Below are 24,591 nucleotides of genomic sequence, written 5' to 3'. Positions count from 1 at the left end.
AACACTTTGCTGTATTTATGAGACACTCACATGGAAGTGAGATTAATCTTGCCAACCATAAAGCAGTTTAGAGGAAATTGGCTCCTGACTATTTGTCTCCATACTGAGGATTCATTTCTCTTCCATAGACCCACGATTGCCTCCGTTTATGTCTCTACAAGTTGGACAAGAACTCGGCTCATTCTCTCTAGCTGTGCTGCTGTGTGTGCCTGTTGCAGCCTGTTCTCCTTATAGGGGCTCAGGCACACCACTGCTTCCCTTCTTTGCCTAAAAAGGTCACAGACAGGAATTTGGCGTCTTCTGAGATGGGTCAGCATTGCATGAAATCTTCCCATTTTCCCTTGAGCTGCCCATCAACTCTGCAGATGCCAGCAGAACCTCGGCTATCTGTGTTACGTCTTCTAATATACTGGTTCAGTTAACTGTCTGGGGCTGAGACTTTAAGCAAAACACAAAAATAGGAGCTACACACAAGAATTAATAACTGCTTAAGTACTAGACCTGACAATCAATTTTTCCTCTGTAGAAATGGACTTTAGCTTTACAGCTGTTAGCAGCATGAGGTAAGGGTGTAGTGAGAACACAGACTGATTCTCTTAGACCGCTCCTTCCATGTAAAGCCTGGTGAAGCTGAGATCTTGTATGCTAAATCTTGTTTCAATGGGATGAAAGCAGTTGGTCTCAGCTTGGTCCTTATGAACATGCATTTGCATTCAGCCCCAGCAATCACAGTGCTGCAGCTCACTTAGCTGCAGACTGAGCGCAGCCCAGGATCAGAGCATTTATTCAAATCCAGTGAATTGCTGCTGCATGATATGTCCCCTTCCACTCAATAGTTCAGCCCCCAGCCTCCTCTGTTGTCCCCTGAGGTGACATTTGGAAGAACATTGCATTGCACTGGCAAAACTCGAGTGAGTGCTACAATGTCAGCAGGTGGGAGCTCTTGCAGTCATCTGTAGAGGCATGGGCAGACATTGGTCATCAAGAGATCCCAGCCTCACTGAGGAGTGTAAGAGGCACCATTCCTTTAAGGAAAAGAGAACAGAGATAAGTGAAAGCCCTTGATTTGCAGTCTCACCTGTCAGAGAAGGGAGTGGTAAAAGAAGACTGCAGAAGGAATGCTCTTTTCCTCATCATCAAAACAAATGCAAGCTTCTTGAAAGGCATAACTGATAAGCCCTCTAACCTTGCCCTGCTTAGCAGAAAAAAAGGGTTGAGGCCTTGGCTGAGCTTCCCATTTCATTTATGTTTTTTTCTGTACATCCATGGGAAATGTCTGCAGCTCCCACCTCTCAGCAGCATCCTGGGCTCCCATGGCAGCAGAGCTGGGTGAGGTGGCTGCTCCTGCCAAGCATCTGCCTGTCGGCAAAATTTGAGCTTGGCAAGCTCTGAAATGAAAGGGAAGAAGTAGTGTCAGTGTGGAACAATGTTACCTTAACAGTGATGTCTGGGAGACTTCCTCCTGTGCAAGCTTAAACACTTTCTGATGTTTTATTCAAACAAATGATGTGCAGAGACACCACATGTTTTAAGAATGGAAGGGATAGAAAAATGATCTCATTAAGTTGCAGAAAAGTAACTAAAAAGCATGGGAGATGCACTAGGTAACTAGATGTGTAATGCCCCAGGGACAGCCAGGAGCATCTCCCAAGGCTACAACAATAAAAGGTGCAATCAGTGAGAAGCAGCAGCTACAAAAACCACAGTGAGCCACAGCCTTTGTGGAAGACATTAAAACTGTTCAGAATAGAATCATTACTAAGGTCATGCTGAGGTCAAAAAGAGAGTGAAATGGCATTAAAACGTGATGAGTATTCAGAACATGTAATACTAATATTTTCCCATTTCAGAAAGCGATTATCACATGTTCCCTTTGCCTCTTTCTTTGCTATGTTTCCATATAGAAAAGGAGGCAACTCTTGCTTGACCTTTAGAGTAGTTTGTAAATAGCTTTACTGTCACTAACAATTAGCCAAAACAAACTTATTTATGACCACATTACGAAGTGTCAGACAGCCTTTAATGCCTTTGTTCACGTCAGATCACACCTTACAACCCTGAGGTTTGAGGAGTGAGAGGTCTGAGCTGCAGTGGTGTCACACGGTCTGACTCCCGGAGCTTCTAAATAGGGACCCAAGTGCTAATATTGTGTTCTGATACCTGGAAGCATTACTGCTTCATTAACGTGTTCCTTTCACATCCTTACCTTCCTCTTGAAGATACTGCTGGATATTGCCAGGTAGGCAGATAGGCATTGTAGAGCCAACAGTTATTGCTGCTGGAACCCATCAGCTGTGCTGCAGCCCAGCGCCAGCCCACAGCCCTCCCTCCTCCAGGCTCAGGCGTGCACTGCAGTGGATGTGATTCCAGGTTATTTCTTACTTGAATATATTTTTAAAAGAAAAACAACTGCAAAGTAAGAAGCTAGGAGCCTGTAATGGATGGCAAAGGCCGTGCTCTGAGCATATAAGCTTTTGATATATTACTCAAGTTAAATTAAAGATTCCGTAACTCATTTCACTTCATTAAAGCTACTAAAATAACAGAGCAACTTTTGCACGGCAGGGATTAATTTCTGAAGCAGCACAGGGGCATTTCGTTTCAGTGCCTTCAGTGCTTGATGCAAGATGATTGAATCAGACAAATGAAAGAAGAGATCTCTGTCTAGCAAGGTGATAGTTATAACTGGGCATGTGTCTAACATTTGTGCTGAAGTACACAAGAATGGAAATTGCAAGGTAAGAAGCGTGCTAAAATACCATGGAAGGTGTGACAGAGCTGCTCCTGGAGCAGTAGGAAGGGCTAAGGGGGCTGTGAGAGTGTTAAAATGCTGATTCAGGTCAGATGTTCACTACTGCGATTTCTCAGCAGCCAGATGTTCTCTGCTGTTCTTATTGGAATGTGCTGCTTGATTTTATAGAAATGTTTTAAATTAGCTTAATGGGAGTGCTTCAGGGCACATGAATTTCCTGGACTGGACAAAACAAATGCTGTCCTACATTTTTATAAAGGATGAGAGATCTCAAGTGTCCTCAATATTTAATACCTAAAATTAGATGTCATTCCTATGAACTATGGAGTGACATCTAAATGGATGGAATCGTTCCTTGGTGAAACTAGGGTTCATTTAAAGGAACTTCAATTGCACATAAAAATTACTCACCTTTATAGAAAAAATTTTAGATTGTTCAAATATATCTATATATCTTGTTTTTGTCTCACAGTTTGTTCTTATGTTGGTGGGTATAAGTTGCTGGGTTGTCTACAAGTAGAACCTTTGCTCTCAAATTCTGAATGCAATTCAATGTTTGGAGAATGGAGGCTTTCTGGTCGTGTATGTCAGGCAGCATTCAGTGGGGTGTGTGCATGGAAATTCCAAGTGCTCGCTGACTGGGCTGCAGGGGCTGCTGCTCCGTGGGATTCTGGTTTCAAACATTAAAGCAACTGGGCATGGAACAAGCAGACAGAGGAGGGCTGAAAGGAAATACATTCTGGAGTGATGAAATTACTTTGGACAACTTAATGAAAAAAAAATGCTCAGATCCCACTGAGCCATTAAATGATTGATTTCCACATGGAAGCACCCATCTCCGCTGACAGGCCTTTGACAAAGGCTTTAATTTCATGTGGAATAGTTTTTGACCAACAGATTAAAAAGACTGAGGGGAGAAAGGGACTGAGCAGGTTATGAGCCCAATAGACAGGAGAATATGTGTCATAAAAGAAGAACAAAGTGCTGATGTATTCATTAAACACGAAGGCAGACCTTACAGATGTTTGGATTTTAATATTCAGACTATGCTGATTGTAAATTATGTTTGCAGAAAGAGTACAAACACTTCTAAATCTCCCAACGTACAATTTAGCGTTTTCTTTTGATGGTTGCCTTTTTAAGTCCTGATATGTCAAGTAGGTTAATATCAAAACTGATTTCCCTGAGATCACCAAGTAATGACCTTTGGTTAATTTGGAGCTCTGAGGCTGCTGTCAGGACTTTAAACAGTGGTGGTCAGCATGAGATCGAGGGCAGCATCCCTAAGGGCTCTGAATTAATCTATTGACTCAGCCAAGCTACCGAGCAGATCCTGGCTGAACATGAAGGGCTCCTACAAACTCTGGCATTCCTGATAACACTTGTAACGCTGTTAATTTCAAAGGTTAACACTCCAAATGCTGTGCTACTTTAATTATTGTTGGAACCAAGCCCCCTCAAATACAGACTTTACCAAACTATTAAAAGAATGTCATAGCCATATTCATACTCCTGCTCCTTGAGAGTGCTGCTTTTTGTCTGATTCATGACTACTAAAATGAGCTGTAATGAGGCCAAAGAGGAGCTTGACTTGTTATCTTTAACATCTTAGAGATCTGTATCAAAAGCCTTTCCCCACTTCCCCCCAGCCAGGTGGCACAGCCCACTTCCATGGCGCTCTGCTAACCGCTAAGAGTTCAGATCAGCATGATCTGTTTTCCAGAGGCTGGCGCTCAGAGCCAGCTGTTGATTGCAACATTGGCGAAGGATAAGAGCTGGCACATTCTGTTTGCTATGGGAAGAAAGAGAAAGTTCCCTTTGCTTCCTTCAGTGAGAGTCAGAGCGGGGCAGGAAGGGGAACAGCAGAGCCACCACAGCAGAGCTGGGAACTGCATTATCCTGGCTGGGTTAATCCAATGTCAAAGCAGAAAGCAGAAAAAAGTCAACTTGGAAACATCACTCTTTGGGCCTAACCTGGCTGAGGATAAAATAGGAACGCAGCAATGAAGCCTAAAAGCTCCAACAGGTGTGCTGTAGGGCTCATTACGATGAAATGTTCATTTGGGAAGCTGTCATTTCACAATGCAGGCTCTAACTGGGCTTCGCCGCACAGTACCAAATTGTCTCCACTCCTGGAGCAATCTTACCAAGGAATGGCACAGTAGTACCCATTGTACAGGTCCACAGCTTTCATCCCGTTCCTGGGGATTCAATGACAGAATGAATTGCAAAATAGAACACATGTAATTGGATTAATTAACAGTACATTTCAAGGTCCTGAAATGCAGAATTAGCCATGGGGCTAAATGCACAATGCATTATGTTTTCCCTGTAAACAGGACCTGTGCTATTTTGGCTCTGTGTCTGTACCCCAGTGAGGTGTGCCTTGCTTGAAAAGCTGCTTGGATAAGAAATGGGGCTTCAAAAGGGGAAGATAAATACTGTAATTAGGGCTGCAGGACAACAAAAGGATTATTCAGAACTGTAAAATCATTTGAGTGAAGTCATATGAAAGATAATTATACCTAAAATTGCCTGCACAGGGTCTAATATTTTCTTTACGAGGACTTACAAGATTCGCTGAATATTTATGGGCCTGGAATATAAGACTGGATGAAATTTAGAACATAAATTCAATGGTAATTTATTGTGATGAAATTCCCTAGCAGTTGTTGCCCCAACCTTTTAGCCTCACTAGACAGGCTTCATGTTGCAGAACACAAGCCCATGTGATAAATGATATCGAAGCTGAGTGCCCTTGATTGATGAGTGCTGCTTTGTCTGATGGCTGTAAAGCAGTCCTGAGGGCTGAGCTCACCACTGTTTTGGTTTTCTTCCTTTTTTTTTTTTTAATGCATATATTGCAGAGGGTTTGTTTGTGCTTCTGGTATGGTTATCACATGCAAATGAGCACGCTATTTCCCAGATGCACTTTTCATATTTATAGATTAAATACAGCCTGAAAAATCATATGTTAATTACATTCTGAGGGTATAGCAGAATTTCTCACTTGCACATGTTTTGTTTTGCTGGAAATAACACAAATTCCAGTTCAATCTATTTAGTTCCTTGAAGCTTGCTGATAAACATTCTACACTTTGGGAAAAGCTTTCTAATTGTGACTGTTTCCAATCATTTATTACCATTAGCTCAGTGCTTTGAAGTATAGCTAATTTCTATCGCACGTTACGTATTTGTTTATTTGTTAATAATCTGTATTTCTCAGGAGATGATAGATGCCACAGGAGTGGGGAAGGCCAATGGATTAATGCCAAATAAGTGGAGTATCAGAGACACATGGGCAGAGGAAACGTGAGGTGTTTTAGGAGGACCAGCACAGCCTGCAGTATGCTCAGTTAGATTAAAAAGACCATTTATTGCTATTGTCTATCAGTGTCCCCTACCACATTCATCATGCTGAAATCAGTGTCAGAGGGGTTCCTCCCTTAACACAGAGCTTGCTGTGCCTAAAAGACAGACTGCAAATCTACAAGAGGCCCTGCTAATCCTGCTAACAGAGAGGTCCAAAGTAAGATGCAGAGGCAGAATGAGAAGCTGTTCAGTGGTAGATGCATTCTAAGCTGAGAATTAGTGCAGGCGCGCTCACATCCCAGTATGTCAAAGGGCACAAGAAAGATTTCAGAGAAATGTGCTTAAAAGGGTGTGTAGCTATTCTCTGATTTGAGATTAGGCTGCTTTTGCCCTTGGGGATTGTGATGTCCCACGTTATCGAAGGCAATGCTGAGCGCATTACAAGCGAAAGGGCAAAATGTTTTAGAGAAGTCAACACAGAACATTCAAATTCCTTTTTTGTTTACTCTCCCAGTGGTTGCAAAACATTCAAAATACAGAGGAAAGCTTAAAAGACAGAACTCCATTATTACAAAGAAAAGTCAGACAGAATAGCCATTCAAATCAATAGAAAATTCACAGTCAAGGGGACGGGATCAAATCTGTACAAAGCATACAGTTTGTCAGTAAGAATTGAAAGTATGACACTCTTTCTTCTATTTGATGTTCTTTGTTCTTTGATGACCAGTTATGGAATCAAAGATATGTCCATAATCACTGTGCTAGCCAAAATGATTAGCATGGACTTCAAGTATAGATAAGTCTCCTTTTAAAATAGCCTACTGCAGTACGTTAAAATATATCCTGAGAACCACAAATGAGAATGAACAGTTCCAAAATACATGGTAAACTGAAAAATACTTTTTGTTCCCCCCTTCATTCCTTTTTATAGCTCTCATAAATCTTTTAGCAAATAGATAAATAACCAAGGTACCAAAGTAACTGGCAAATTAAGAGGTAGTTTATGTAACAAAGCATCTCTGCCTGCGAGCACATCTTGCTGCCGAGGGCAGTACCATGCAATTCTGGAATGAGAAACCATGTATGGCCCTTGGGTGCTGTGCCAACCCACATGGTTACAATCAGGACTCAAGAGAAAATGCAGACATGTGACTGTTCAGCCATACCAGCTTAGCTGAAAGGAATCCAGGTGCCTGTAGGGCAGTAAAAAACATTTCCTATATTTTTTGTTTTCCCTAAGCATCAACACTGCTAATTGATGTATACATTGATAACTATATCAATAGATACATCTGTCTTTTAGTCTGAAGGAAGCTTTCATCTTAATAATCTTGTACTCTGTATATTTAGTCATGGCTTTATGTACTTGAATTGTGCATGTCACACGTACCCAACCATATTCAGATTGGTATAAGTGGAAAGAAAAACTGCTTCTGGAGGAATGACTTTAAACTAAAAGAAGGGAGGCTTAGATAAGATATTAGGTGGAGATTTCTTATGAGGAAATTGGTGAACTGGTACAGGCTGACCAGAGAAGCTGGGGATGTCTCATCCCTGGTAGTGTCCAGGACCAGGTTGGATGGGGACCTGGAAGCCTCATCTGGTCGTTGGCAACCCTACCCACAGCAGGGGGTTGGAACTGGATGGTCTTTATGTTCCCTTCCAACCCAAGCCATTCTATGCTTCAATGATTCTATACTGCATTTTGTTAGGATGCAACAAGATCACAACATCTAACATAAGCTCTTGGTGGTGAAGTGCTGCACTGTATACAAGAAATCATCCTCCTTCTGAGGACTTTACACAAAAAATATGTGTCTGTTCAAGGAATATATTTCTTCTATGTGATCTTACAAACTGATACTGGTCTGTGATGAATTGGTACACTAGAGACAGTGTGCTGAATTAGATAAATTTGATAGTTTGAAGTAGCAGGCAACTCCTGTGATGTTGCTGCATTTGAATAGAATAATAATGCATATCTTACTATCTCTTCCAAAAAGAAACCCAGAGAAACCCAAATCTAATTACATTTCCATCATGAAAGTGCTCTACACAGACTGCTGGGTCTGGCAGTTCACCGGAGTCTTAGGACAAGATTCTGATAGGCTTTTCTCTCACATTCCCATGAGTGATATTTCTTCACGTAGTCTTTGGCCCTTGTTACAATTTCTCTTTTCATAATGGGGTCATCCATCAAACGCTTGGACAGCACAACAAACTCCTAAAAAAGATAAAGAAAATAATAAATTAAAAGTTCCTTGAAGTTCTTACGATACTGAAATAACCCGTGCCTGTATCTTAGCTACAGTAAAACTCTTCATCTGTGTGCCAATATTGGAAGCTGCTTAAAGTCATTTTTTTCAAGGTCAGATATCATAGTTTATTTATAAACAATGATTAATAAATAATTATATCTTTTATTCAGCCCACCAAGTCATTTAAAACCAAAGATAAATCCCAGGAGCGTTAAGACAAATACACATACAGCAAAATTTAATGCCACAAAAAGCATTTGCTTACACAAGTGTTACGAAGCCAGGCCAGCTATAAATTAATTAAACATTCACCTGCTCCCTTGCGTGGAGCACAGCTGGCATCAGAGTATCTGATCTTAAACTTCATTGCTATTGTAACATCATTAGTTAATTTTGTAGTGAGACTGGAAAACTCACTACATAAAGACTGTGACAGTATGAATGTAAGAGCAGGCATGTGGCAACAAGCTCTTACAGAGGTGTTGCAGATGGACAGTTGTAGATCCAGTGTAAGCTCAACATGCTCTACAAAAAAAAGCTGTGTACAACTTTCCTATATTTGGCAAAATACTAGAACTGGCAGATTATAACAATTCCTTTTTCTGCTCATCTGCCACTCTAATTTACTTCTAGGGAAGAAAGAGAATTTGTGAACTTCAGGTGTGTGAAAGGAGATTTGATGTCTGAACTAATCTGAGCAGCTGGTCTAATATTCTATCGAGAGACAACTTCTGATACTTCAGCTTGATTGCAAATGGGCTCTGATCTTTGCAGAATATTGTCTTGGTTCAGCTCAGAAATGAAGATAGCTATTGTGCCAGAGGAAAATTAAGATCCTACACTGGTACATAATTGATAGTGCAGATAAGTGTATAAAGACAAGGGGGACAAGAAGGGATGGGAGAAGGAGATACAGTTCATACAAACTGTCAGCAGTAAAAGGAAATATCACAAATAAGCCCAGCATTTATATCTACACTAGGTGAACTAGTAAACTATACTTGGAAACCTAGGTGCCCAATGTATTTAAACAAATATTTAGATATAAAATATTTGGCTACCACAGAATCGATGCTGTTGCTGTAATGCAAGTTATGGCTATCCATAATACATAACTATAGTGGGACCCGTGGGAGACAGTGGTACATGAAATCACATCAAACATGTTATAATCACTGCCCTGATTCTCACTGACAAGACAAACTATCAATCTATACAGCTCTGACATGAAATTTAAACAAGAGGTGCACAGGTTGGTTCTGTTGGAAAGATGTGTAACTAACTGTAGATACTAGACAGATTACTTTCACATATGAATTTTAACAATAACCTCAAATTTAACAGTAAAATCAGCACCAGGCTGTAATCTTTGCACAGATGCTTTTTAGCTTGCATGGCTAATGGATGCAAAACCTACTCTCCCTGCCCAGAGATCTCAGCACATTTCTCCCCACACACACTTCACCTGTGCCCAGCACACCACGTGCTCTCCTCCCTGCATTTGCAGGACTCCAGCCAAACTTCAGGCTCTCTACTGCCTTCCCTACCACTGCCTCTGGAATAGCCCTGATGGCCACATACATGCTTCGTCCAGCCTGTTTTCCATCCAAAACTACCCTGCACTCAGGTGTTTTCTGATAAGTAGGTCTGGTCTAGTGAGTAACCTGAGGCCACATCTATCCGACACTGCAGATACAACCAAGGACTCCAACTCTGGAGATTTGTTCTTTTCCTTCCTCCATATCTGCCAAGAATACAGAACAGGGAAGGTGGGAAAGTCTTACGTGACTTATGCTGGTTTCATCCAATTGCCTGTATAATCATGGTAATAAATACTCTTCACACTGAACTACATTCCAACTTTAATTTTATGCTCCTGTGGAGGATTTTATTTAAAGTAATGTTTAAAAATAATTTATGTAAATTACCTAAGAACAGAAGCAGTAATGTAATATTTCTTGACAGGTAGTCCTATTAGCATTCTTTTAAAACGTGGCTATAGAGGACAAAAACTTGGAAACATGTAAATGATAGAAGAAATGAGATCCTTATTCACAGTTACAATACTAAGAGCTGGCGATAATTTCAAGAAAAATGACAAACTGAGTCCAAAGCATGAAAGTTGAGAAGCTGCAATAGAGAGTAACCACAAATGGAAAAATACTGGGAGGCTGGGAATGAGGATTTCTCAGCTTTATCCCTACTTCTGCTACTCAAATGCGACCATCAGCTAGGCGTTCTCTGACTGGAAGCCAATGGGAAGATTTGCTATGACTTATCTAGGTTTTGCCTCATATTCCCAAAGCATCTGGCTTAGCTTGTTTTCAGTTTTGGCTACTGAGCTCAGGTCAGCATTAACTTCATTTTTCAGGTGTCACCCTTTCTTTAATTGGAAAAGCCTATGATGTGTGAACTACTTAAGGCATGGTACCATGCCTTAATCAGCAGTTATGCTGTATTTGTGCAATTGATATTCACATGAACATTTGTGCACTATTATTTTATTGTAGATGTGAAGTATGTTTCACGTTTGGTGAAGGAGGAACAAAATTCATGTTACTTTTCCATTATCAAACATGGTGATACACACTTCTAAGGCTACCATGAGAGAGGTGATACATACACTAACTTAATGCTTGAGGGATAACAAGATATCTAATAAACCCTTTGTTTGCATATAGGAGTAAAATTACTGTAGATGTCACAGGAAAACACAGTGTAAATTCAGCAGTTAGCCATAAACAAAATAGGGGGAAGATCATCTTATGTATATCCAGAAGTATATTACATGTGCTGTGTAATGGAAATGCTGACACATGACCTGAAGTAGTGATGGAGCAGCTGGTGGGAAGGCAGGGCCAACCCAAGGAAGCTCAGGTGTATGCAGTGCAATGCACCTGTGTGATTGGAAGGAGTAGAGCCAGGATCCACCCCCTTCCCAGACCTCATTTAAGGGTTGGCAGCCCAGGTAAAGGCATCTCAGTGGAGATCCTTGCATTCCTAAGGCTTTCTGAAGGTAAGCAGATTTGTTTGTTTAATTTTATTTCTGTGCCTGCAGCTGTTGCATTTGAGTAGATCCTCACTTGCTGCAGTCTGTGACCTTGCTGCTCTGCTTTTCACTGTATTACGGTCTTCTTTATGAGTAATGCTTCACAGGCATTTTTCAGCAGTGATATTCATGTTATGTTTTTCTCCTGGTAAACTGGCCAATCATTTTTAAAGACAATACCAACTTATCTAATACCTAAACAAAGTTCAGTGAGATTTTTTTTTGCAGAAGCCCAGAAATACCAGTATCTATCTAAAAAACAAAGCTAGAAAATGAACTGAGAAAAGAAAATGAATGTTCTTTCAATTACTACAGGAATCATACTGATGCTATGGTGATGAAAGTAAAATGTGTGGTTTATTTATTATTTATAGAATGAAAGTAAGTCTGCAATTAAACCATTTTGTATCAGCTTCAGCAGATAAAAGAACATGATTCTTAAACATCAGAGAATCACCCCAGGGAAGGTAAATGCCAGCTGTATGTAAACTCAGAATAGTGACAGATCTACCTTATGGCAGGCAAAGCCGAGAAGTTACCTGGCATGTCTGTGTATTTCATAGAGCAACAGGTCAGTATTGCTGAGGGAGCGTAAGCAGTAATTGCTGGCACTGCACACCGTCACAAATTAAACTATTCAGTACCAAGGTTCAAAGGGCTTAAAAACTTCAGCTATGTTCTGGCTTGATGTCCTGGTAGGAATGGCACTGACCCATGTTTGGCAGAGGAAAGCCATGTGCACTCAGTGTGTTGCTGCCAGTAGCCAGCTGAGCTGTATTTCCCTCTCGCAACTTCAAAAGTTTTCTCTGCTAACAGTAGTTCCTTCCAGGTCCTGCATGCACTCAAACTCAGTTAGTGTTTGGCTCCTCTCTTTCTGGCTTTGAAGTTTGTTTACCTACTTCTGTTTATTTGGCTCCTTTGGTAAGTTTTCACAGATGCTGGACATATAATTTTGAACCTTAGGGTGCAGAATAATTCTTTGTGTTTTCTCATTTAATGTGGTTTTGCATTATTTATTGCCCCAAAGTAGCTGGCTGTTCTCTCTTCCTTATCATTTTTTCTTTCAGATCCCATTAACTCAGTGTCAAATATTCCATAAACTTGCAAATTCAAGTAATGGCTGGATCAAGCCATGATTTAAAAGTAAGGTGTGCAGATGATGTAGTATCAAGGACAAAATGTTTCATAGCTTTCACCTTTAGTTTAACTGCTATTTCCATCTCCATATTATCTTCAGTGACTGGCAAGACTTTATATTCAGACACGAAGCCTCAGCATATATGCAAATAGTTAATGGTGACTACAAGTCAGCCCAAAATATTTCTACTTGCATATAAGATGTGAAAGTTCACTTCCCAAGTATAAATGAAGAATACCAAATGATCACAATTGAAAGTGATGTCCATTGTATAAGAATCAGTGTATATCCCTCTAATTCAGCTTTCAGTGGATAGAGCAGCCCACAGACCAGACACAGTGACTTTTAAACTAACCACATTGTGAAGCCTCTCCTACCCAGATCAGTAACAACTTGAAATTAAGCAATGTTTTATAATCCTGACCTATACATACATCACAAGGAAAGAGAATCTGCTGAACGTAAGCACTGAATATTTCTTCAACCTTTTTTCTTAAGTCTTTGGTGGCCCAGGTTCTTCAAGATAGGGACAGATTTTCCCAGCCATGGACACAATACTAATCTTTCCCCAATCCATTTAAACCAGTTTCTTTGAAGTGTAACACACTGCAAGTCAATCACAGTGTGAAGGACTGCAGCCATTCACATCTACTAACCACTTTGAGTATCCTACATGGTTGTGGGGTTTTCTTGTTTGTTTGTTTCTGGATTGAGGTCTGTTTTTAGCTTTGGGCTAAAAGAGAAGAGTGGGTTTTGTGTGCAGAGCAGCATTTTACCTTCTTTTGTTTGACTTTGCTGAGCACAGATTTTGACAGTTTGTAGTGTATCCCTTTAGACCAACCTTTCATCCTGTGATTAAAGGACAAGGCTGCGTGACAAAACAGACATGGCAGTGTCTGTAAAGGCCTGTCTCTGTGTGAGATGAAATAAACACTTAAATTTGCAGGACAGAGACAAAAGGACAGAAGAATGAAATAGTCTAGGAATTTGAGTATGATGAAGTTGAGATTTGGCACCCCCCTCCTGAGATGACAAAGCCTCTACTTCAAGAACCCTTTTTTCTTCATGGAGGAATGGGTAGAGTTGAGCAGCTGAAGAGAGACAGTTCTTGTGTATGTAAATAAAACCTATTTTTTCCAGTGCAGTCTGAAAAGGGAAGCTGCAGGAGAAGGGAGGACAGAGCAGTTTAACAAATTGCCCCAGAGATGGAGATAAGAGGACATATGGACATCAGGATGGGGAAAAGGGGGAGCAAACTGAGTTTTACGTGTTCCTAGTTGTTTTGGTGTTTTGTTTTTTCCTCATTGTCCCTGTTTTCTTAAGAACAAATGAATGTATTGAAAAGGAAATGAAAGTATGAAAGGAATTTCTTGTGGAAGAGCAAGTTTCTTTAACTGCTGTCTATGAGAGTAGCTATAATTACCAGGAAGAACATGGCAAATACTTAGGAAAGCTGACAGTTTCCAAACAGATTTGGTGGATTTGTTTCTGATAGAACTAAAGTAAGAACAAGGAAGACTAATGTCACTGAAGTTGTAGAAGGATATTCTACCAGATATCGAAGGTGTCAGAGTAATCAGAATAACAAAAAAGAGAACGTTTTTCCATCTCTGTTGTCACGCTGAATCTTTAAAGGCAACATTTGAGGTGCTGTGGACATTGTTTTTATTTCCAAGATTAAAACAAAGAGAAATGCTTTGAAACTGAAAGTGTTCTGACTGAATCACATTTTTTGATCTAATGTAGCTCTTGACTTCTGATAGACAGTAAATAGTGATTTTAAACCTGTATTATGGTTTGGAGAGAGAAGAAGCTACAAAATGAAATGGTTACTTTATCTTTAGAACCATGAGTGAAAACGATTGGCATTTTGTGCATGTCTGTGCAAGGAGAAAGTTCTTCAACTTCGCAGTGGGATTAGAATGTTATCCTGCAAACAAAAAGTCTTCTGGCCCATCAGCAAACGTTGATGTTTTCCACATTATTTGACACCAATAATATTATAAACAGGCTTTTATAAAATGAAGTGAAACCAGTCATAAATATCATTGGAACTACTGTGCTTAAAACTAAGCCTTTCTCTAACTAAGGAAATATATAGCATATTTTAATTGATCTTGAATTCCAAATAAAACTTGGAACGTAAGATGCTTTGAGATCACAGAAGAAGCTTCATACAAGAATGTATGATGAAGCTAATTGGGTCTGGTATGAATAATGTATCTGAATTCTATGCCAGATACAAGCAGAATGTAGAGGGAAACACCAGAATGAATCAGAATTAATATCAGTAGAGCCATCTCTGTGCATGTTCAACATGATGATTTATCCTTGAAGTTTTGAAGAAGCGTATGGAAGGCAAAGAGCTGTTTGCAGGGAATAAATGTATAAATAATTTTACAAGTACCTTTACATCTCAGCCTCCATTATCCTGAAAGCATCCCATTTTGAAAGGGTATTTCAAGAAGAGAGCATGCTTCCCCAGCAAAAAACATTCCAGAAAATTTGCTGTAGAAACCACTGGAAACATTGAATATTCCAGGAAAAAAAGGAAAAAAAGAAAAAAAACATAACCTGCATGAATGTTTCCATGTCTTTAAATACAATGGAACTAACAGAACTCACCTGCCTGAAACACCACTTAATAGGATACATTAATCACACACTCCACAAAGTGGTTAATATCATACATCTTGTACTTCACAAAATTATCAGATACACTGTTCCAGTAAACCGTATTTGATCTTGAGTTGGGTAAAGCACTAAAAATTTAGCTAATAGTTAGTATCTAGGGCATTCTGTTTTATGGAATAATAAACATTTTTTAATGCTTTCTTCCATAACTGCTACCACGTTTATATTATTGGTTTGGGTCTCAAATTCTAAAATGAGTGAGTTCTTGCAAAATAGGTTCGTAACTAATTTGGAAAGTAAATATGAGATTTTTTTTGTATGATGGTTTACATATGATGGGAGCATGAAATGATTTAAGAAAGTATACTAAACTAAGCAGAAATATTCCTTTAACCAAATGTTAATGTTAGTCCTTAGAAAAGGGAAAAAAAGAACCAAAAGAATTCTCTGTGTAATATTTATGAATGGGGACTTTCAAAGTAGCTATCATAACCTCTCTGGTATTTCTTCTGTAGAGGAACTCTGTAAGAAAAATGAATGAACTGAGTACAGGAACTTGTGTCTGAAACACACTTTTTTTCTATACATCTGTATAAATACATAACAGCAAAGCCACAATGCAGAAAAACAAAAAAACCAAAAACCAAAAAAAAAAAAAAAAAAAAAAAACCCCACCAAAAAAACCCTCTCTCTTCCCACTGGAACTTTTCTTCATAGAAACTCTATTCTGAAACTTTGCTAGATTTTAGTCATTAATTATTTTCTGACTAAGCAATATCTTTGACTTAATAATGCTTTATATTAACACTTACTGCTGGACATTATAGATAATATATTATCTAAGACTTCAGGCTCATACTTCTTTCAGTTAGCTCTGGGTTGTGTAATACAAGTTCATATTTAAGTTAGTGCTCAAAAGGAAAGACGACAGATGCGTAACGTTTATTCCAAGGCTTTCTTATGGAACCTTCAAAACTGAAGTGCTTAAGTTGATGAGAACTGAGCCCCATTCATTTGGCAGGCTCTAAAGCAGCACAGGCTAGACAAACATTCAGCAAGGCTGACACCTAGTAAAAGTTCAGCGAATTGCAAAGTGAATGTGAGGCAACAGCAGAGCTTCCAGTCAGGCGATTTAACACCTAGAGTTTTAGAGGGATCTGAGGAAAACTGTTCAGTGAAAAAGCTGAGTTCCTGGAGAGACATTAGCATGTAACAGAAAGCGAACCTAACTTTTGAAAGGGAAAGAAAATTAGTTTTCTTATTGTTTTGTTACCTGGGGATCTGAAAATAGCAGTCCTGTATCTTTATGTTTTATTATTGCTGCATTTCCAGGAATGTTCCTTGCAAGCACTGGAATATCCAAGTCCATTGCCTAGTGGAAAATGGAGAAAGGAAATAATAGTTTATTAGAATACAGCTATTTTGAGATGTTGATGACAATTTTAAAATGAAAAGCAGAAGCAATTCAAGTTCTTTCCCATTTCTTCAGCATTATAGCTGAAAGTTATCATGTCGAAGGTGATCTCCTTTATGTAACTTCTCTCAAATATTTTCTACTTCTATCAGCCTACAAGTTTATTATCTTGTAACTTTGTATCAGTCTTGTAATTTCAAAAGCAACCAATCCAGAAGGTCAATTAATAGCTGTTTTATCCTTTATTCCTTTCCTTCTCAAAATATGTGGATTGTTTCCTACTGGAAGTTCCCAACATATGGAAGGCTTTAAGAGGATAAAATTAATGTTCAGACCAAAGGTTGTCACTGTAACTCCCACCATTATCACACACAGAGAGATTTAGTTTATAGCACCAAAAGCCAGCTCTCTTCAACATAAAGTATTTGCTCTTTTGTTCCATAAAATGCATTTTATCTCAGACTTTCTACAGCATGTGCAGAACTGGAAAGATTTGGGCGGCATCAGAATTGGTGACAGTGGAAATCGCTTGGCTCCTTTCTTCAGTTCTGATTCCTATTGGTCATATAAGACTTTTGAAGGAACTCTGCTTTTGCTGGCCGCTGTCATTAAAGCCAGGCTTGTCCTCTGAGCATTCAGGGAATGCAGGAAGGCGTGCAGTGACACAGAGCTTCCAACTGAACCTACCATGCAGAGTGGAGAAAAGATTATGCTTTCAGAACACATCACTCTTTCAAAACATATTACCTACAAAGCTATTGGTTCGCAATTCCTCACTGATCAAGGAATTCATTAGAAGTAGCAGAATTAGATTATACCACTTGTTTGGTTTTTTTTTTTGCTTCTTTATTAATTCATGTCTTATATACATGCATGTTCACGTGTGTATATTCATTATTAGGGAAGCGTGGAGTTTCAACATGGCAGCACTTCAGGCTGCCTGCAGAATCAGGAGCAGAGATGTAGCACAGCATCTGTTCAATGACAGCAAACCATTTCCAAGAGACTTCAGGCCAGGCAACTTCAAAAAATATGGCTTAGATTTTGAAGTACCCAGTGTGCAAACCTGGCCACTCAGCGCTGTTACTCATGCGTACCCTATCTGAAATTTCAATTGCTATCAATGAATTTGGAAATCTTGAGGTACACTGACCGACTGTAAACCTAGAAAAACTCATATTGAGTAAGTATCACAGTGTTAAATGAGAGAGAAATTCACTCCTCCAAATCTTTAATCTGTTCCGTGTTCCATACTGATTCCCTGTCGCTTCTGAGTGAATGCAGTTTTAATTACTGCTATTACACTCCCGGATGGGGAGTAATCTTCCTTCAGTCTGTGTAGCAGGAAAATAAAACCCCAAGGAACAAAACAAGAGAACATGTCATTTGCTTTTTATTTTTTTATAGTTCAGATAAAACTGGAGGCAAAAAAACCTTGATACCTTGACTGATACTGTACAGAACCAATTATGTTTTGAACAGTGAAGGAATGCTGCAACTTACTGAACGTGTTAATAGCTTAAAGTATCCATGAGAAACTGTGCTTAAATCACCTCTACAGATGAATTTACACTGGACATAGAAATTCAACGGTGCTTATGGCACAGCCATCTGCTTTGCTGCAGTGAGGTCTAGAAATAATAACAACCCTTAATGACATAACCTGTTCTACGCTTCATACCAGAAACTGTGTCAACTGGAGGTGATTCAGACAAATAGATTAATGAGACAAATGGGGAGTATTAAAAACTACAAACCCGATTTCTGAATGTAACAGTCTATTGTGATACTGCCTCTTACTGAAAATTATTTGGTGAGGAGAAATACAGTTTTTAGTCATTATTTTTGTCATAATTTAGACAAATTATTTTGTCGTTTCCTCCGACTTACTGTTAAAGAAAATAGATATGTATGTTTTCCAAAGATAGGTTTTAGAAATGTATACAATTACTGTATGTAATCAGTACAACAAAGTTTATTGAATGCCAAATTTCACCCAGGAGATGGGAGGTGCAGTGTCTGACAGGTTTGGATTGCTTTTGGCTTTATTTACTCAACTGCAGACCTTACTTGGGGTTACCACACAAGCATCAGCTTCTTTCTGATTCAGCAGACTTTAAGCCATTCCCACTGACAGGCTGAAATGCCCTTGTGTTCTGTGTGCTGGCTGTTGTTGGTATCACTCAAAAATGTTCGTTGAACAGGGAGTAAAAATATTGCGCTTGAAAATCAAGAGCTTGATAATGGTTTTGAAGCATGTTGGCATTCACTGTCACTTGCCTAAGGCCCTCTCCTCACCTCTTTGCATCTCTCCCTTTATAAAACAAAACCACAGGAGTATTTCAGATCTGGCTACTTTCCAAACAAGCAATTGTTCATTCAAGAGAAATCCCGTTAAAGATAAAGGAAGAAAACAGACAAAACACAAACCCCAAGACCAGCCACTTATCCCCAGGATAGTTACCTACAAAGCAGAGGAGTTTGTATTTGAACCCAGGGAGTAGTGGAAACTGTGCCTGCACTGGTTGAATACAAATATGGTGCCTTGAGTCAGGTCTGTCCTGGGCTGTGATCTCCTTACAAGGCAGCATAGCATCGCTATAGCTCAGCCTGGAGTCTAGAATACATTTTTTGCTTTTATTCTTTAACTTTACAAGGTCTGTTCATTTACTTGTTTCTGAACGTTACTTAGTTGATAACTCACTGAAGTTGGTCACTAAGTCTGTATTTAGCTTTCTCTAATTTCTGTACTGTAAAGGGAAATACATTTGTTCTGTCTCAAACACTTGTAGGGCAGTAACTGCTACACCAGAAAACTTCAGGTCCCAAAACACATAGGTACCAGTGAGTTATAGCTACTGAAAGACAGAACAGATGGCTAAATACATAAGATGAGGGGCTGCCTTTGCACTAGCTAGCCTTAAACAAATGGGTTGTGCTGTAAATAATTACTGCATGAAGTGGATTAGAGTGTAATTTAGATACTTAGCCCATTTTTAAGCAGTAAAAATAATCATTTGCATTGTTGAGAACATGTATAATTTACTGACCCAGGTTCCACAAATAATAGCATGAAGTAACATGTTAGTCCACTGGCCATCTGTTTTGTTACATTAACCTGAATGCAAATGTGCTTTAATGCTATTTCAAAAGAGTACAGGATGGAGATTCAAGCTTAGGAATCAAGCTGCACAGTAAGCATTTCTAACCAATAGTGTGGGGCAACAATATAAATACAGGTTTTATTTTCAATTCTGTCTTTTGGATTGACCCTTATTTTCTTCCCCCCCTGACCTATGGCCCCTCTTCAATTTCAGTGCTCTGCAAGATCTTTCTCTTCACATGTTTAAGAATGAATTATGCCCTATGGTAGAGCAGACTGGCTATCTTTCACTCCAATGTTTACTTTCTTTAAATTGGCTTTTATGTGTGTATGTGTAAATCTAGTATGCATGGCAATCTAATGATTTTTAGAACAGTTGTAGTATAACTGAAAGCATAAAAAAGAATTAAATGATTAAATGGGGTGGATTCAAAACATTTTGCTTTCCAACTGTATAAAAACAGATGAAATTTTCTAGCAGTAGTGTTTGCATGGGAACATGCAGAACTCTTCAGCTTTCTGAGTTTGGGATGTATGCTAAATGTTTGCTTCCACATTGTTTTCTCTGCTGCAAATGCCAGACAGAAAACAGGACAGTTAGAGCAAAATCACCAATACATCAGTAGTAAATGACAAGGTAATTAGCAATGGTTTCTAGTTCTTTCATACCTAAGGCAGGTTTGAAATTGAGATGGTTATATATCTATTATATGCTTATCTCATACTGAAAGCAAGCTAGGAGTGTGCTCAGTGTTTACAAATTCATGATCTAGTTCAATTTTGAGCTTTCAAGAGAATGAAAGCTGCATTTCCCAATTCAAGCAAGATGTTACAACCAGCGTAGGACTGAAAGATTTTTATGCATCGTTTTCTGCCTTGTTAATTTAACAAGATCTTAGCAGATGGCTCTTCCTACTGCTGACCATCTCGGGCAGAGACTTCACTTTATTAGAATGACACTTCCTCTGAGAGGGAGAGATTTTTACAGCAGGGTAATTTATAAGCAGGTCATCAAATCCCACTCTACAACTGTGTAGTGAACAGATGCACAGTACCCAAATCTTTATTGCTTCAGAAGAATCCTTCAAGCAAGTCTGAGGTACTGAGTGGGCAAGCTTCAGGTAGTTTCTTAAGAAGTAACTAAAAACCAATTTTGCTTTTAGAGGTGATGGGAACAACTCTAAAACGGCAACATAGCTTGAGCTTCCTCCCAATTTTACATTGTAAAAGATGTTGGGTTTTTTTTCTGATGCAAACCAACAACAGCAAAGTCAGAAGTGTAGGAATGATCAACTCTTCTGCCTGTGTAGAGATTTGCAGTGAGAAAAATGAGTGTTGTGTTTTTTTTTTTTGCTTTTTTTTTTTCCAATGGACAGAGATTTGCATCTTGAATTGGTGATAAATTAATCAACATTGATTGTGCAGTGGGAACTTAAGAGTAGCTTTCCAGTAGAGGTGATATTTGACAATCTAATAGCCCTGAAGGGTTAATTGAATAGTTCAGCCACTCAGGGAAGAGTGTAAATAAAAACTTTCCTTGTTGATTTATCAGATTCAAAACTTGTTGGAATTGCACTTCAAAAGAGACTGAAAATCAGTAGTCTATGAAGCAGGCTCAACATCCTTTACATCATTTACTTCTGAAGTAAACTGGCCTTATCATTTCACTTTACGTTACCAAGTATTTGCTAAGATGTTGTATGTACACTCCCTATCCTGAGAAAGGCTCTTTCCTTAGCTTTAAACTGCTCACATGTGATGGGAAAACTATTCTCATAGTCTCATCAGTTCTATGCCAAGCACACTTGCACTTCTGTTGCAGATGCCTTCTCATTTAACAGTCTTTGTTTTGCTTTTTTTTTCCTCCTCTTTAACTCACTGACATTCTCAGGAAGTAATCAGATTGATTTTTTTTTTGGTCAGCTGTTCTTAGTGCTCCTGAAGGGAACATGCAGCTGGTTGGAGGAGGTGACAGGTACTTAAGTTTACTTCTCTGAGTCAGGGACTGGGTGGGGGCTGTGCACTGTGTTGGTAGCACTTCATTTCATCTCAACTACTGAACATAAGTACTACACTACATAACTACTACTACATGTTTTTATCAGCCACGCTGATAGACTTGGAAAATACATTATTTGTAGTATTTTTTGTTTATGTAGACAGCGTTGTTGCTGTGAAGAAGCACATTCTTCTACCCCTGCAACTTCTTTTTTGAATAGAGAAAGAAATTTGCCATCTAACCAGCATTTACAATTTGTAGCGTGCTCACTCCCTTCTTACATCTGATGAACTTTAAGATGCATGCTGAAGATGCAACATGTGATTACTCATTAGAAACAGCAATAGGTAATTCATTACTACAGATTATATAATAATTTCTGAGATTTTCTGAGATCATAATGAACCAACGTTCACCAGCCACCAAAAAAAAGAGAGTGAAAAAACATCAGCCCAAAGAACTTCCCTTTTAAGAACACTTTTTTTTTTTTTTTCTGGTAAGTATCTGGCACTAAGTTAGTCCCACTCTATATATGAAATAGATCTGGTTATTAACTTTCAATATTTATAGGAAAAAAATAAAGAGAGAGCATGGAATTCATTTGAATGAAATAAAAAATACAGGTCTTAGATTGCTTTTTGAAAGGATGTAAAAATAAATGAGAGTCTATTTTAGTAACATTATCAGGAAGTGGATGTTGAATTAAGAATAATGACAACCTCAGAAAATCAGAACAACTCTCATGTCGTGTCTGTGTTGTTAATTTAACAAGAGTGATAAAATTATATTCTCTCCTTTAAGAAAAAAATGGGGAAAGCATAGAATTTTGTCAGATTAACCTATGAATACCATAACTAACACTTGCAAGAAGAAATAGTTTTGTTATGTCTTCACTGGCTTTGAAACATAGATGTAAAATGTTGACATGCATTTCTAGTGAGAAAATGCAATGTCAGATTCACTGTAACCTCAGTGAAAAACCTCACTGCTAAGATGCAATTACCTCCAGAATTGCAGCAGACATCCCCTCTGAAATGGAGCTGTTCACTACAGCAAAGCACCTTCTCATAGCAGCATGAAGATCATCCTGTGGCATCTCCTGTAATAAATGTACTCCAGGTGCCCTAGGAGTAAGATGCATACAAATAGGAGACCTCCTATGAATGTGTTAATGTGGTCTAAGTTTTCTTGCTAAAACAGAGCAGTGATAGAAGGTAATCTGAGCAGTTCAGACATGGTTCTGCTGTTAACAATCGCTTGCATGCGTGATTAAATAAGATAGAAAAGAAGATAAAACGTGAAAAGGTCTACAAAGGTCTAAAATTTACAGAATACCTGTTGTGAGAAAATTATGTCAAATGTGTTTTACCTTTTGATTTTCTCCTTCATCTCATGTGTTAGAAGTGGATCGACCTATACAAGGAAAGAGAGGTCTGATTAAAGCTTCCCCTTCCACTTTCCCTTCCCCCTCCCTCATGATAATAATTACATCAACTTACTGCAGGTCCAATAATGCCCAGGTGAACAGTGGGGTCCTTTCTGTGCCAATCTAAAATAGAAGAGGAAGATCTTTTTATTAATCAAAATTCTTCATTTTTAATACCATTTTAAAACACAGAAAATATTCCTTTTCCTCTAAAACCAATGTAAATAGCTGCAAGAGCAAAGTTTAGCTTGTTAAATAACGTATTTCTACATAGAGGACTGAATATGTATCTGATTTCATGCTCTGCCCTCAGATTACTCATCTGTATTCAAAAGATTGGCATATCTGAAAGTTTGCAGTTAGCATTTCTGCTTCACGAAATGCCTTATGATTCAAGAGTTATTTAACTAAGCTCAGATTGTAATTTTAAATCATCTTTAGAGAGCAATGCTTTTTAGGATGCAGTGACCCTGGCCACTAAGACAAAATGATTTGAAGTTTACCTGTTTTGTAAGCAACTGCAATCATTACAACTAACACTGAGTTATTACGTACTCAAGAGTAATCTGCCATTCTTCGATGACTAGAATAGAACTCTATAACAGAATCAGCTTTTTGGCATTAGTCGACCACATGTATTGGTTGATTGATTAGGCATTGAAGGCCTAACAAAGTAAATGGAATACCTGAGGCTATATTTTCAGCTTAGAATATTTGAATCTTTTCAGATACAAGCTGAGAATATGAAAAAACATTCATCTACGTGAATACAATAGAACTTTATAACAAGGGGGGATAAGATTTGCTTGTAACATTTATAATATTACTTAATACACATCAGATCAGTGTAACATCCACAGGACAGTAAGATAAAGTTATTTTGAAGTAGACAAACCCTTCTTTTGTCTTCCATTAATCTATATTGTAGCAGCAAAACAGTCTTCCTAAGAAGTAAAAGCATCAAATAATGCTTTGATTTTAACACTCTGTTATTCCCAGCAGGCTGAAAAAGACACAGTAGAGAAACAATGCATTCAACTGATCAGTGGTTACATGAGCATTCTTTAGATATAGTTATATTATGAAATGCTGGGCATGAATGAAACAGCTCATAAACATTAAATTAATGCATCTAATTCTGGGAACCAAGCAAGGTACCTACCTGAGAATTCATCTACTAAATACAGAGGGTCTTTGACTCTTCTAAGTCCGCATATAAGGAGAAATATATGTAAATCTTCTGTATCTGCAGGAATGTCTGCAACAAAACATTTAAAAACAATCTGAATGCAGATAAAAGAAAATCAAATCAGTGCAGTGGAGAACATAATCATGCATATCATTCTACAATGCATGTGAGTTCAGTCCCAGGGACAGCAAAAGGATAGGCTTTGGATGAATTAAAAAAACTGGTGATCAGATTTTTCAACACCAGAAATCAGCTTTGGCCATTATACATGAAATGTGTTTCTCATTTTTTTTCTACCCATGAAAGGAGTAACTTGG

General features: G+C 38.6%; 1 protein-coding gene across 4 annotated transcripts in view; it reads right to left on the bottom strand.

The window, feature by feature from the left end:
* Positions 1 to 5,649: 5,649 nt before the first annotated feature.
* Positions 5,650 to 24,591, bottom strand: part of GLT1D1 (glycosyltransferase 1 domain containing 1) — a 45,566-nt gene continuing 26,624 nt past the window's right edge. The window contains exons 8-14 of one of the 4 annotated variants that reach the window (XM_048964150.1): positions 24,248 to 24,343; positions 23,159 to 23,208; positions 23,029 to 23,072; positions 22,663 to 22,783; positions 16,417 to 16,515; positions 8,096 to 8,288; positions 5,650 to 7,257 (exon numbers count right to left, since the gene is read on the bottom strand). In XM_048964150.1, the coding sequence (XP_048820107.1) occupies positions 8,142 to 8,288; positions 16,417 to 16,515; positions 22,663 to 22,783; positions 23,029 to 23,072; positions 23,159 to 23,208; positions 24,248 to 24,343 (557 nt within the window). In that variant the 3' untranslated portion in view covers positions 5,650 to 7,257; positions 8,096 to 8,141. Of the gene's footprint in view, positions 8,289 to 14,916; positions 15,030 to 15,065; positions 15,666 to 16,416; positions 16,516 to 22,662; positions 22,784 to 23,028; positions 23,073 to 23,158; positions 23,209 to 24,247; positions 24,344 to 24,591 lie in introns of those variants that run through there. The other 3 variants (XR_007380343.1, XM_048964151.1, XM_048964152.1) reach the window with 3 other exon arrangements.

This window comes from Lagopus muta, chromosome 17, assembly GCF_023343835.1.
Source record: "Lagopus muta isolate bLagMut1 chromosome 17, bLagMut1 primary, whole genome shotgun sequence".
Lineage (NCBI taxonomy): Eukaryota > Metazoa > Chordata > Aves > Galliformes > Phasianidae > Lagopus > Lagopus muta.
The sequence above is the reverse complement of the archived record's forward strand: the minus strand, read 5'-3'. Positions and strand labels throughout refer to the sequence as shown.